This window comes from Antechinus flavipes, chromosome 1 (assembly GCF_016432865.1).
Source record: "Antechinus flavipes isolate AdamAnt ecotype Samford, QLD, Australia chromosome 1, AdamAnt_v2, whole genome shotgun sequence".
Classification (NCBI taxonomy): Eukaryota; Metazoa; Chordata; class Mammalia; order Dasyuromorphia; family Dasyuridae; genus Antechinus; species Antechinus flavipes.
Window position 1 is genome coordinate 548245756 of NC_067398.1, and position 15742 is coordinate 548261497.

Consider the following 15742-nt stretch of genomic DNA (forward strand, 5'->3'; position numbering starts at 1 on the left):
AGAATGGTTTGCCATTTCCTTCTGCAGCTCATTTTATGGATGAGGGAAATGAGGTAAACAGGGTTAAGTGCCTTGCTTAAGGTTACACAGCTAATGTCTAAGATTAGATTTGAACTCAGATCTTATTGACTCCAGAACAGGAGTACTATCCTCTGTGGTACCAAAAGCAACAAAACAGGGGGGGAGCCCCAAACTATAAAAAGTCAGACCCAATTTTAAAAACATAGGAATATGGAGCCATATAATGTAGGAAAACAATACACAGCTCTCTGGGTTGACTTATAATAATGATCCTGAAACTTGTCAGCCCTGAGAAGAAAGCCAAGGAATTATGTAAAATATTTAGACTCATTAGCCATTTTATAGGTATCTTTCTAAATTATTTATTTAGTATCTACCCTATGCACCACACCAGATAGTAGAGGAAGAACAAAGTTTAAATGAGAAATAGGCTTTGCCCTCAAAAATCTGTGTTCTACTAGTGTGTTTACACACCAACAGAGATACCTGAAATACCAAGTAGTATTTTATATTAAGGTGAGGATCATAATAATTGTGTTGGAAAAATACAAAACAAAATGCCACATGAGATATGAAGAAAAAAGGCCTTAGCAAAATGTGAGAAAGACAGCTTGGAAGAAGTTTTTTTATAGAAGGTAGTTTATAAGTTGAATTCTAAAGAAAGCAAAGATTGAAAAGAGAATTGATTCCTGGCACTGAGAATGGCCAGAACAAGGGCAGAGAGGGATAAGGATACAGTGTGTAGTCCAGGATGGCAAAGAGCAATCAAAGTAGAAGAATATCACAGGATGACTATTTGTAGTAATTGAGATGTTCTAAAAGGTATTTGGAGTCAGGTACAGAATGAGCTAGAAAATCTGCCAATTTTTAATTCTGAGACTGTATGACATTTTTCCACTTTGACTATCTCTATAGAGAGTGAGCCCACTGCTTCCTGAAACTCTCTCTTCCACTCTTGTATACTTCTAATTATTGGGAAATTTTTTGTTAAGTTGATCAAAATGTGCTTCTCCGAAACTCTCCTATTGTACCTGATTTTGTCCTCTGCAGCCAAATGGAACATGTGCATTTAAGATTATTATTATATCTTCCCATCTATGTGTTTTTTCAAGTTAAATATCCTCAGATCCCTCAAGTAATTTTTGTACAGTGGGATCTTAAGGTCCTCCAAGTCACTCTTTTCTGGACATTCTGTAGTTTATTAATGTCCTTCTGAAAATGTGTACCCAGAACTGCAAATGTATGTGTGGTCTGTCCAAGTCAGACAGTACAGGATTGTCACTTCCCTTATTCAGAACCCTATACCTCTTTTAATTTTGCCAAGAATGATGTAATTATTGATTGCTGTATCACCATTGTTTTATATTGAGCTTGAACTCTTAATTTCCCTCCTCTATAAAATGACATTCTCACTAAGCCATGGCTCTTCTTATACTTGTGAAGTTGCATTTTTGAAACTAATAAAGACTTGTCTACTTTGAAGACAAAAGTCTACAAAACAGACATCTTTCTTACTAGTTAAGCCCATCATTCTAGATTGTTGATATTTTTGCCTTTTTACTAGCAAGTCAATTATCCTTGCAATTTTGTTTATCTGTAGATTTTTTTTAAACTATTTTACCTTCATATAAGGCATTGAGTAAAAATTGTTAAACATTTGAAATATGTAATAATGTTAGAAAGAAAAGATGGTGCCAGGTTGTGAAAAGTCTAAGAGAATAGATAAAAGAGGTAGAATTCTGCTTGAGTTGTCATCTGTTAAAGTCAAAAAAGACAGTCAAAACGGATAGAGTACTAAGATCTAGAAAATGTGTCTGATTGAAATTCTGATTGAAAAATCCAAGAAAAAACCATATTGAGTTATTTTTTCAATCTAGGTCAGTTTAAAAAGAGAGAGTTACATTTTTATAGTAACACTAGATGTTACATGTATCCACTTAAAATTGTCATAATCAGAAGTCATGGAAAGAATCTAATTAATTAGAGGCATAGGAATAATTCTATTATTTTTAATCTTAAAAGAATAATGTAGAGAGAGAGTAAGAAGATACTAGCTGGAGGAGAAGGGAAAGGAAGAATGGGAAAATTTATTTCAGAATTGAGGTGTATAATAGAAGTCTGTAAAATCAAAGAGTAAAGGGTGGGAGGAGGGAGTGATATTTGCATATCATTGTCATTTGAACTCATCAAAAGAAGGAAGCATACACATATGTTTTGATCACAGAAATATAATTTGTCCGATGGGAAAATGGTAAAGAAAAGGAATTATTAAGGGAATAGTAGAGGTAGAAGTAGAGTGAAAATATATTAATAAAATCATTATTGTAATAGCTAACATTTCGACAGCATTTACTATGTTGTCAGGCACTGTGCTAAGTGCTTTACAATTATTATCTTATAATTATTGATCCTCACAATAACCCTGGGAGGCAGGTGCTATTATTAAGATTAAGGGATGTATTAATCACAAGCAAAACAAATTATTTAAAGTGGGACTAGGAAACAAAAAAGAAAAAAATTAAGAGAATAGGATGATGAGAAATATATATTTAACACTTCTGTGCCTATGAATGGGATGTCTACACACTGGAAGAGACTAGCAGAATGGATTAGATACCAAAATCCAATAATATTGTTTATTCAATGATGCTGTTTATAAAGAAATACACTTGAAACAAACAAACAAAAAGATATACACAATTAAAATAAGGAATTAGAGCAGAATCTATTACACTTCACCTTAAATTTTAATAGGCAGAGCTAACTATCATGTCAGACAAAGAAACAGCAAAAATAGAACTAATTAAAGAAATAAACAAGGAAATTACTTTTTGCTGAGAGGTGCCACCGATGGATATCTATATTAAACATAAATGCAACTGAGACATAGCATTTACATTCTTAAACTAAAAGTTAAATTATTTAAAGGAAGAAAAAGACAGGAAAATTATAGTGCTGTGTGTTGGGGAGGGATGTCCCAGTTTACCTGTTCTCAGATAAACCAAACAGTAATTAAAAAAAAAAAGTAAACAAAAATGAAAGATCTCAGAGTTTTAGAAAAATTTAGATATAATAGACTTTTAACCAAGATGGAAAGGAGTTTACCTATAGTTCAACTATGCATTGCACTTTCACAAAAATTGCCTGTTTTAGAGTAAAAAAAAAAAGCCTCCCCAACAAACGCAGAAAAGCCAAAATATCAAATGTATCTTTTTAAAATCATAAAGCAATAAATATTATGTCTAATAAAAAGAGACCTTTGAAGAAAAAATTTAAAAATTAATTGGAAATTAAATAGAATCTCAAAAAAGAAATCATAGAAACAGTAATTTCATTAAAAATAATGACAACAATGAAACAATATGTCACAATTTTAGAATGCAATCTAATAGTTTATTATTATTAGGAAAGTTATACATCTAAACACTTTGATCAGTAAAACAGAGAGAAAGTAGATCAATGAACTAGGCATGCCTAAAAAACAAAAAGCAAAACTGAAAAACCAACAAAATAAACACTTTCAAATGCCAAAATAAAAATCCTGAAAATCAAAGGAAAGATTAACAAAATTAAAAGCAAAAAATTAATAAGTGAAAGTGCAAACTGATTTTATTTGAAGAAAAAAAAAAAACAAGAAAATAAGCCCCTGGCTGACTTGATTAAAGAACAAAAAATCAAATCCATTATCAAAAATGAAAGAAAGTGAATTTACAGCCAGTGAAGAAGAAATAGAAGAAATGATTAACTATTCTTTTGTCATTCATTTGTGAATATAAATGACAATCTAAGTGAAGTGGATAGATATTTACGAAATTATAAATTGCCCATATTATTAGAAGAGAGAATTAGAATACTTGGATTTGCAGGCAAGTTTTATCATTTAAAGAATGATTCATTCTAATACTACATCAACTCTTTGAAAAGTTAGGAAAAGAAAGAGTCCCACCAAATCTTTTTTTTAACACAAATATGCCTTTAATAACTAAATCAGAGTCAAAACAGAAAAAAAAATAGACCAACATCTTTAATGAATAATGATGCAAAAAATGTAAATAAAAATATTAGGAAGGAGACTCCAACAAAATATTACAATGTTTATATAATATGGCCAGACCAGATTAATAGATTAATGCTAGGAAGACAGGGTTTATTAAATATTAAAGAAACTGTAAGCTTAATTGACCATATTAACAACAGAATCATACAATTATACCAGTAGGTGCAGAAAAAGTTTTTAAGAAGATACACATCCATTACTGAATTTTGTTGTTGTTGTTGTTGTTGAGGCACTTGGGGTTAGGTTCAAGGTCACACAGCCAGAAAGTGTTAAGTGTCTGAGACCAGATTTGAACTCAGGTCCTTGACTTCAGGGCTGGTGTTCTATCCACTGCACCACCTAGCTGCCCTGTAGAGCTTTTCTTAATTGAAAAAAAAAAAAGGCAGTATATACTTAAATAAGTATAAATTTTTATACTTTATACCTGTTTTCTTTAATAAGTATAAATTAAATGCTTTCCCACTAACGTCAGAGTAAAACAAGACTGTAGATTGTCATCATTATTATTCAGTGTAGTACTAGAAATGCTAACTACAGCAATAAGAAAGAAAAAAACCAAGGGAATAGATATAGGTAAAGAAACCAAATGATCACTTTTTGCATTTGATAGGATAATTTATTTAGAGAACCAGAGGTTGGCAAACCAAGATCTTTGAGCTATATCTGTACTGTTGTCTGTTTTTGTAGAGCCTGCAAGAGATTTTCTTTTTACATTTTAAAATATAAAACAAAATAAATCTAAAACTTTATTTTAGAAATAGAAATTGTAGGCCATATAAAAACAGGTATTGGGTCATAGTTAGCCAACCACTGTCCTAAAGAATCAATAAAAAACTAATTGAAACAAAAGCTTCAGCCCAGTTGTAGGATATAAACTAAAGTCACGGCATCATCAGCATTACTGTGTATTGCCAATAAAATCAGCAGGAAGATACAGAAAGAAAATTCTATTTTTAAAAAAGTACACATAATATAAAGTACTTGAGGACTGCCTGTTAAGACATATATGGGAATTATTTGGACACAATTCCAAAACACTCTTGATACAATTAAAGATAGATCTACGCCATTATATACTTCAACAATAATACTGTATGAGAATGTATTCTGATGGAAGTGGATTTCTTCGACAAGGAGATCTAACTCAGATTCAATTGATCAATGATGGACAGAAGCAGCTACACCCAAAGAAAGAACACTGGGAAATGAATGTAAACTGTTTGCATTTTTGTTTTTCTTCCCGGATTATTTTTACTTTCTGAATCCAGTTCTTCCTGTGCAACAAGAGAACTGTTCAGTTCTACACACATATATTGTATCTAGAATATACTGTGACATATTTAACATGTATAGGACTGGTTGCTACCTGGGAGAGGAGGTGGGGGAAGGGAGGGAGGGGAAAAATCGAAACAGAAGTGAGTGCAAGGGATAATGTTGTAAAAAATTACCCAGGCATGGGTTCTGTCAATAAAAAGTTATAATTATGAAAAGAAAAAAAAAAAAAGATCTACACGAAGAATAGGCAATTTGGAGAGGAGGTAGGGGTCGGAAATCCACACTATCAATATCCACATGAAAAAATAATCTAAAACGCTAATAACTAGAGAAATTCAGATTGAAACAAATTTGAGAAAATACCTTATATCAGTCATATTGGCAAAGTTGACCAAAAATGAAAAGCAGGTTCTTGGTGGGACATGCTGGTGGAATTAGGGGAAAAAAGGTACATTAGTGAGCTATGATCTGATAACGTCATTCTATAAAGAAATTTGCAACTGTTCCCAAAAAACTATTAAATTGTCCATATCCTTTGATCCAATGATACTGCTATTAGGTCTTTGCCCGCAAAGGAATCAAAAAAAGTAAAGGACTCTTACACAAATATTTGTAACAGCTCTTTTTGTGGCGGCAAAGAATTAGAAATTGAGGAGTTACCCATTATTTGGGGAATAGTTGATGACCTGATTATGTTATATGAATGTGATGGAACACTATTGTGCTATAAGAAATGATGAAAGAGATGGCTTTAGAACAACATGGATAAAATAGTATGAATTGATGTAAAGCAGAGTGAACAGATCATGGAGAACAATTTATAAGTCAATCCTCCATAGTTCAGTTTTAATTTTTGTGACTTCAAGTGTGATTTTATTACTAACTCGTTTTTCCTTTTATATTGGCAACCACACACATTCTGTAAAAAAATAAAATAAAAATAAGAAGTACAGTGAATGCAAGCTTATATTCACAAAAGAAGCAAAGTATTTATAAAAATCTTCATGAATGCATTCCAGAAAGTGCTAACATAACTTCACTTAAGTACACAATGAGGCAACTGAAAAAATGGAAAAGCAGCTAAGTCTGTGGTCAGATGCAATGGTATCACTCCTGCCCTCTGGCTGGCACTTGAAAGCATCCTGCCTCTTCTACTACTGCCTGCGCCATCGGGCTCCTCAGAGAGCTGCACCAGGCTGGGCCCCAAGCCTCCCTGGACAGGAGTTTTGAACTCTGACCAGGGCTAGGGACTCACCCTGAGGCATGTGCTTTTCATCAGGAAGAATTCAAGCATAGCGTCGAAAGGGAAATTAGAGATGGCAGGTTGTCCCATCTGTTTTTTATTTTGAGATTCTTCTGACATCACCATTCCCTCCTGATCCTGTCAGACGTAGCCTCTCCTCTTCCCTTTATTTTATGTGTTATGTCATGATTACTGTGTTAAGAAAAATGCATGTTATCAAAATTAATGTTTTGTTATAAAAATTATTTGCAGAAAGTTTGTTTTCAATTATCTCTTTAGCAAAAAATTAGTTTTTAGTGGTCACAGGAACCTAATCACGTCTTTTCCTTAGGTCCAATGTATTTGAATTCATGCTTTTTTACTTTTGCATTGTTTTTTCGGAGCATTATCCCTGCAAATGTTGAAAATTGATTGTATATCATATTATTATAAAGACAAACAACTTGGAAAGATTTAGTAAATTAATCAGCACAATGCCCAATAATAATTCTAGAAGACTCATGGTAAAACATGCTAGGCCCACCTCCAATTAGAGAGATGGTAGACTCAGAATACAAACTGAGGGATTTTTAAAAAAAATTTGTTGAAATGACTAATGTGGGAATTTGGTTTTACTTGCTTGTGTACATTTGAAACAGATTTTGTTTTTCTTGCTTTCTCATTATTGGAAGGGGAGGATTTGGAACTGAAAATAAAATAAAATTGAATTTAAATTAAAAACAGGATTATGGTCAATTTGAGAGAAAAATAGAAGAATTTTTTCTGTAAACAAAAGAGTGGTTTGCTATTTATAAACAGATGTAAGATTTTTATATTGAAAACTAGATTTAGCTTGTCAGGCAGTAAAGTTAACAGTATTGTGAAATATGTAATTTAAAAAGCTTATTTCTTGTCTTTATGAGTAATACAAAAATAAAATAATACAATTTTATACTCAATTATAGGCTCAAGTCTTTAAGTGACAAGTCAAGAGAAGCAAAAGTAAAAAGCAAACAAAGGTATGACTGTGCTAAAATTTATTTTCAAAGAATCCTTCCATGAGTTTTAAGTTTCATTTTACATAATACTATACTAATTTTCTTTCAACCAACTTAAATTTGTATGTTTTGTTACATTAGAATAAATTATATCAATAGTGTCAGATACAAATATAAATTAGTCCCTATTGACAACAAATTTTCTTTAAAAATGAAAAATCAGCATTATGTTGAATATTTATTTATTTTGATTCCCAGTTATGTTTTAATCTGATTCAGTCTGCACTCTTGAGTTTTGCCATTGAGTTTGGCATCTCTGACTTATATAATGAATTTTATACTAAATGGATGTGGGAGATTTATATTGGGTAAATACAACTTAGTCTTTTTAAAATTTATCCTGTAATCTCCTAAAATTATGATGAAATAAAAACAAATCTAAATAATTAGTTTTCATAGATTTATTTTGGTAGATTTTTCTCCACTTGAATTTCAGAAAATCTTAATGAATATTATCTGATAATTATTTATCATAGTTTTCATTTTACAATTAAGAACAAAAAAAGCAAAAAAACTAGTTAATAACAAAAATCTTAGCAAGTAAATATCTTTGGAAACATTGCATGAAAACATATCACTGTTGATTTTGTTGTTTTTCATTTCCAACCTAAAGAAGAAACATTTTAATCATGCAGATTTTCTTTTTGGTAATTACAATTCTAATGAAGTGTTTATTAGATGTCAAAAACAATGTCTTTGGGAGTTAGTGACTTGGATACATTATACTAACAGAAAAACCAACTATGATTTATTCTTAAAATTTAATGAAGTTGCAATTACTGATTTTAAAATTTTAATTTCATAGGTGGCAAAATTCTTATATTTATAGTTTCAACATATATGAGAAAATGCAGTCTTTTTAATAAAAAATTTATTTTGACAGGACTGTTCAATATTCGCCAAAGTTTTCTGCTGGACTCGAGCTACTCAGCAGGTAAATGCAATTTTTTACTTCAGTGCTTTAACGTTAGCTGTTTCTTTCCTAAAATTTTATATTTTATAGGTATGATTCAGAAATATCTGATGAATTAAAGTGTCCTATAGCTATACATTCATTGCTCTTTTGAGAAACTTGTAACACTTTTTGGTACAATTACTTAATTGTTCTATTTAAGGACTTCAGGATTATCTTTATTATTTAATATTTTATCTGGCATCGTTTGGTTTTCTTATTGTAGTAAAAAAAAAAATCTACTTTTATTATTCCTCAAAAGTTTTAGCTCTTAGAATGGGGCTATTAATTTTTTTCCATGTATATTCTTTTCTAACAACTATTGAAATCTTGTATAGACTGAATTAAGAAAGTGTATTCTATACAAGTGATTCAAGGACATAGGATCAACCTGTTAAGAGGAAAAAAAATCTAGGAAACGAATAGGAAAAGATTATATTGTATTTCATTTATACTATGTTTTCATTTTCCTGTTAATACTTATACTTACATATAAATTTCTCCTTTTATTAGATTTATTTTTGTGTTTTTCCAGGTTAGAGATTTTTCTTTTCTGGTGTAAAGAATTTATTTTTTATGTTTGTTGTTGAATTGAGTAGGAGATTTTAGAGATAATTCTAAAACTTAATTACAATAAGAAATCTTGGTGCTTTTAAAAGTAAAATTTTGAAATATAAAAGAATCAAGATAACAAGCATTTATTTAGTGTATATTCTGTGCCAGGCACAAGAGAGTCACAGAATTTCAGAGTTGGAAGGAATCCACAATCTATCCTGTATCTGAAAAAAGATTCTTTTTTCACTATATTTGACAAGTGATATTCCAGCCTTGGCTTAATCATAAATGGAAGGGGGAAATATCTTCTTAAGCAATCTGTACTTTTAGACTGGTTCAATTTTTCTTTTATGGAGTGTTTATAATTTTTTATTATAAAATTTGGGTATATGTATGTTATTAAAAGATAAAATATATTAATATTATACAATATTTTACATATATTTTAAACATTTCTGAGTCTTTAAACTTTTTTCTATGCCATCTGTTGGTTTTTACATGTCATCTGTGGCTTCCACAAAACTCCCCCCCAAATTCTCATTTAATTTCTTTTTTTCTTTTTGTTCATCTATTTCCTTTTAAAAAAATTATTATTATAGCTTTTTATTTACTAAACATATGTATAGGTAATTTTTCAACATTGACCCTTGCAAAACCTTCTGTTCTAACTTTTTCCCTCCATCCCCCTACCCTCTCCCCAGGAGTCCAATACATGTTAAATATGTTAAAGTATATGTTAAATCCAGTATATGTATACATATTTATACAGTTACCTTGCTGCACAAGAAAAATCAGATCTAGAAAGAAAGAAAAAAGAAACCTGAGAAGGAAAACAAAAATGCAAGCAAACAATAACAAAGAATGGAAATGCTATATTGTGGTCCACACTCATTTCCCATAGTTCTCTCTCTGGGTATAGCTGATTCTCTTCTTTACTGAGCAATTGGAACTGGTTTGAATCATCTCATTGTTGAAGAGAGCCACGTCCATCAGAAGTGATCATCGTATAATCTTGTTGTTGCTATCTATAATGATCTCCTGGTTCTGCTCATTTCACTTAGTATCAGTTCATGTAAGTCTCTCCAGGCCTTTCTGAAATCATCCTGCTGGTCGTTTCTTACAGAACAATAATATTCTGTAACATTCATATAACATAACGTATTCAGCTATTCTCCAATTGATGGGCATCCATTCAGTTTCCACTTTCTCTACAAAGAGGGCTGCCACAAACATTTTTGCACACGTGGGTCCCTTTCCTTCCTTTAAGATCTCTTTGGGATATAAGCCCAGTAGAAACACTGCTGGATCAAAGGGCTGATTTAGTTCTTAATTGTGTTTTCCCTCAAATGAAGTCTAAATTTATATCTTGACAATTTATAGTAATTACCTAAGGTTTCTATTTGCTATATTACAACAATCCTCAAATGTAAAATTTTATTTTGCTCTGAGTCTTTTCTCTTAAAGACATTGAACACGGAATAATAATTCAGCTGATAAGCTGATAAGTACCTGGAATCACATGATTTCGTCTCTTGTTGGCACTGTCCAGTGTTATAAATCACAGCTCCATCCAGTCTTCTGATCCTATACAGTTCTTATACCTGCATTTTCTTAAGTCTTCCAAAGATCTGACCAATTTATTAGAAATCTTAATAAGTTCTTTTAGTCATCACTGAATTCCAGTAAAATATTTGAACTGTTTGTCTGTTATCACTCTTTTTAAATAAGGTATTTCTACTGATATCTTTTGTTCTTAGATTGAATAGACCGGCCTCCTACCTCTCTTCCTTCACAGTGAGCCATCCTTTATTACAAAGAATTTTATTTTATTTTTTGGAGGAAGCAAAAAAATATTGAGCAGAGCCAATAATGTTGAAAAAAATTGTATGTGCAGCATTCCAAATTCTTGGTCCTTCCCCAAACTCTGCAAAGATGCAGGTGTATATGTCTTCTCATAATTCTTATTTGGGGCAAAATGCTTTCTTAGCATTCAATTTTTCTTGTTTTGTGGATATTGTTCTTTATTGTTTTAGTCATTGTATATATTGTTTTCCTGGCTCTGCTTGCTTCCTTTTACATTAGTTTATGTAAATCTTCCCACATTTCTCTGTTTTCTTTTAGCATAGTAATATTCCATTACATTAATATATTACATTTTGTTTACTTGTTCCTTAATCAATGAGCATCTATTTTGTTTCCAGTTTTTTGTTACCAGGAAGAGTGCCGCTATAAATATTTTAGTTTTTTTGGAGCCTTTAAAAAATTTTAAATTTTTTGTCAGTGACAATCTTGGAGTATGTCCCCAGCAGAATCGCAGAACCAATGATTGTGGACATTTTAGTCACTTTGCATAATTCCAAATTGCATTCCATGCTGGTTGTATGAATTTACAGCTCTACCACAATGCATATTTTCAGTCACTCATCATGTATTACTGATTTTCTTTCTTCCAGTGATACTTGGCTATAATATTGTCTTTTGTACTTCTCATCAAATCCAAGATAGCATATTGTAAAAGAAAGAACACTTGATATTGAATAAGGGGAGCTAGAGTCACATCACAGTATTACTTTTTACTTGTATAATCTTTTGCAAAGAGCTTAAACTCTTTGAGCCTATTTTCTCATCAGTCAAATAAGATTTCTAAGATTCTTTAACTCCAAATTCCATGATCCTGAAATTGAAAATAACCAATAAAGACATATTTAAAAACTAAACTAATTCTTATTGAAAACTTGATATGAAAAATTATCTTTAAAAAACTTATTTCTTTTTTGAATGGCTTTCTAACAGACCCCTTTCTTCTGTCTATCCTTTTAGCTTATCTTCAATAGATGTCTTCTTTTAATTCTTTAAAGTTTGCCTTTTTTGAGACTCCATGCAGACTCTTCTGTTTTGATAAATTATCTTTAATATATTATAATCCATTAGATCACAGTTTATTGTAATCTTTTGATGGAAATTTGGGAGTGATCCTAATCCCTGGGAGACATTAAAGTCTTAGCAGCAGCATATTTTACAGATTTCTCTTAGGGTAGAAAACTGCTATAGCAGGCCAATCACATCCATTTTATCCATTTATTGCCTTTAATTTCAAAAGATGAGTTTTTCTCACTTTGTTTTCATTTTTGGGTTTGAACTGGTAGCCTCTTCTGCAGTAATTTCAGAAGCTACTTGCAAAATAGTGTGTATATTGGAAAAAGCACTGCACTTGACAATAGGAAGTCTTGGGTTCAAAATCTGCCTCTTATTAGATAATAATTCTGTGACTGAACTACTCTGCATGAACCTTAGTTTGCTCATCTACAAAATGGTAATAAAGTAAGATTGAAGCGACCTTGTTGTAAGGCGCCCCCTGAGATATACAGTGAGATAATGCACATAAAGCAATTTGAAAACTAAAGTGTTACATACATGGCAACTGTTATCATTAGTAGGAGCAGAATTCTCTGGGGGCGGGGGAACAAGAAGAAAAAGAGTTCCCTTTTATTCAAAAGATTAATCTTTTAAAGATATACTAAAAGGGGGCACTTAGGTGGCGCAGTGGATAGAGCATCCGCCCTGAAATCAGGAGGACCTGAGTTCAAATATGGCCTTAGACATTTAACACTTCCTAGCTGTGTGACTCTCAGCAAGTCATTTTACTCCAATTGCCTCAGAAATAAATAGGTAGATAGATAGACAGACAGACAGACAGATAGACGAAAAGGTGGCGGAAAGCTCTTAAAGTTATAAAGCTGAAAAGGGCCTCATGGTAATGATGAGGATGTAGAAAATAGGGAGCAACTGAAGGATTTTGAATACATGCATAATATAACTAGAGCCTGATTCAATGAAAAGAATGCTGAATTTGCATTCAGAGGACGTGAACTCAAGTCTTGACTGATCTACTTAAAATATACATGACTGGACAAGTCACTTCTCTATAAAGCAAGGAATTGGAGTGGATGACCTTTTAAAATCTCTTTCAGCTAATCTTACATGTATATATAGAAGATTAATCTCACATAGTTCAGACGAGAGAGTAGAGGTAAGAAGACTGCTTAAGAGCTTTTTTTTTTTTTTTTTTTTTTTTTTCTTAATGGTATGGACAAATAGTAATGAAGATTTGTTCTAGGAGAATGCCAATGGAAAAGGGAAGAAGGAGTTAGGTAAAAGAGATTTCTAAGATAAAGTGATAGAATTTAGCAACAATGTAGGAAATTAAGGAGATGGAAGAGTTAAAATAACATAAATATTGATGCTAGCTACAGAAGTAGTAATCAGAAAGAGGAACAGTTTTGGGAGAAAAGTTTTGGACATATAGGGTTTCAATTAGCAGTAGAATAGCCACATGAAGGTGTGCAAATGAGGATTCCAGTTGACCACTGTGGCATTGCCTGAATGAATAATACTTACTTAGTTATCCTTTTAAGATATATCCACAACTTGGTATACCAAAGTAAAATCCATTGTTTTCAATTCAATTTCAATTAGATAAGTATAGTCAATAAGTACTTATTAAGTATCTACAACATTGTATTAGGATTTGGGGATTCTTGTAGCTACAATCTCTTCTAATAATAACAATAATATTATAATAATCATAACATTTATTTAGCACTTTACAATTTGCAAGATACTGTATACTTGTTATCTCATTTGATCCTCCTAATAACCCTGTGAAGTAGATACTATTATTGTTTCTATTTTAAAGATGAAGAAATTGAGGCAGATGAAGTTAAATGACTTTCCCAGGATCATATGGTGAGAAAGTGCTTGAGACAGAATTCATACTTCGATCTTCCTGACTTCCAAGTTCAGCACTCCAGTTATCCAGTATAATTAACTATTTAGTTCACGAATTAAATAAAATTCTCTTAAAAGTTTTCTTAGAGCAGTTAAGATTAAATAATAATTGACATCTTTATACTTTGCCTCAACTCTGTAGATTTAAATATGTTCTGTTTACATTTTTTGAGTTAGTGTTATCTTCCATTTCAAATGTGTGACAAAATTTTTTAGCTCTGTACTACTTTCAGAGAATGGACATCTACCCTGAGAATGATGCTGCTAATTTATATCTTTACATAATTGGCCAAGGCATTTGTACAATTGTACTTTTTAAAGCATTTTTTAAAAATATATTATCTTAATTATTCTTTTTAGATATGAAGATACATGGGCTGCCCTTCACAAGAGAGCAAAGGAATGCGCAAGTGCAGGAGAGGTAAAGACCTTATTTTTCTGTTTTTTTTTTTTTAATCCTATAAGTGATGAACTTTAAACATAAGATGCTTCCTCTAAAATGTCTTGTATAGAATTTCCAAAATAGAATTAACAAAGTTCATTTTCACAGTCTTCAAAATCTCTCTGAGATATAGACTAGTCCTTATTGGCTTAAAGAATTTTGATAAGTTCTTCAAGGTGCCAGATAAATATTTAGCTTATCTAAATGCCATATCTGTGACAGTTTGACTCATAGGATCATCATTGTATATAAACTTAATAATTGTCATTTATTTGGACCTACCAATTTAGAATTTATTTTAATTTGGACACAGAAGTTTATCTTTGCTTACTCTTTACAAAATATTTTCAAATGAATAGAAAGTGCATATGTAAACAAAGTTGAAAGGATCATGTCCAACTTCAAAGAATATCATTTTCTAGCACTTTAGAAACATTTACATATGATATGATGCACTTGCTTACAAATGATTTTTTTTTAAAAGTTGGTTCCTAAGACTATTTTTGTTAGACAAATTAATTTACTTGAAAGAATGAGAATTCTTTTCTTTAAAAAAAAAAAAAAGCTTTGACTATTCTCCAATTAAGGCTGCTTATACCCATAATCCAAATTAGTGAGTCTGAATTTAGATTCAGTCTTTTATTTGATGTCCTCATAGATATTCATGATGAGAAATGATGCTAAATATTAGTGACGAAAAAATATTTTCTTTAAATTGCATATACTGTTGACATATTTATAATTTTCAAAGTATTAATATTTCAAATTCAGTTATAGCTGAAGAGAAGGATTTTTTATGTCCATATCTAATCAATATTGCCAAGTACTGCTTAAATTTCTTCTTAAAAATAGAGTAGCTCAAAATTTTTTAAAAAAATATAGTAGCTTATATGCAAAATTAAAATGTCTTTGTGACTTATTGCTGTTATTTATCTCAGCAGGATTCAATGTATTGTCCCTGAAAGTAGTGCTACTACCAGACTTAAAGAATTTTAGAGCTGAAAGGGACTTTGCTAATGATAATATTATTTTTTGGATATTATTTTACGGATATAATTTTATTTTATCCTAATATTATTTTATGGATATAAAATATTTGTCACAATTAGACAATACTCTTAAGTAAAGATGCCTTCTTTTGGAAAATGTGTGTTTAGTAGAGAATTCTAGAAATATGCCAGTCTGTTTTTAACAAATTATGTTTTTTTTTATTTGTTTGTTTGTTTTTTTAAATTTAAATTTTATTTTATTTAATAATAACTTTGTATTGACAGAATCCATGCCAGGGTAATTTTTTACAACATTATCCCTTGCACTCGCTTATGTTTCGATTTTTCCCCTCCCTCCCTCCTCCCCCTCCCCAAGATGGCAA

General features: G+C 31.1%; 1 protein-coding gene across 1 annotated transcript in view; it reads left to right on the top strand.

Moving 5' to 3' along the window:
- The window catches only part of DTNBP1 (dystrobrevin binding protein 1), a 161592-nt gene that overhangs the window by 18449 nt on the left and 127401 nt on the right, over window positions 1-15742 (top strand). The window contains exons 2-4 of the mRNA XM_051970655.1: window positions 7541-7594; window positions 8517-8567; window positions 14289-14349. Of these exons, the coding sequence (XP_051826615.1) occupies window positions 7541-7594; window positions 8517-8567; window positions 14289-14349 (166 nt within the window). The remainder of the gene's footprint in view (window positions 1-7540; window positions 7595-8516; window positions 8568-14288; window positions 14350-15742) is intronic.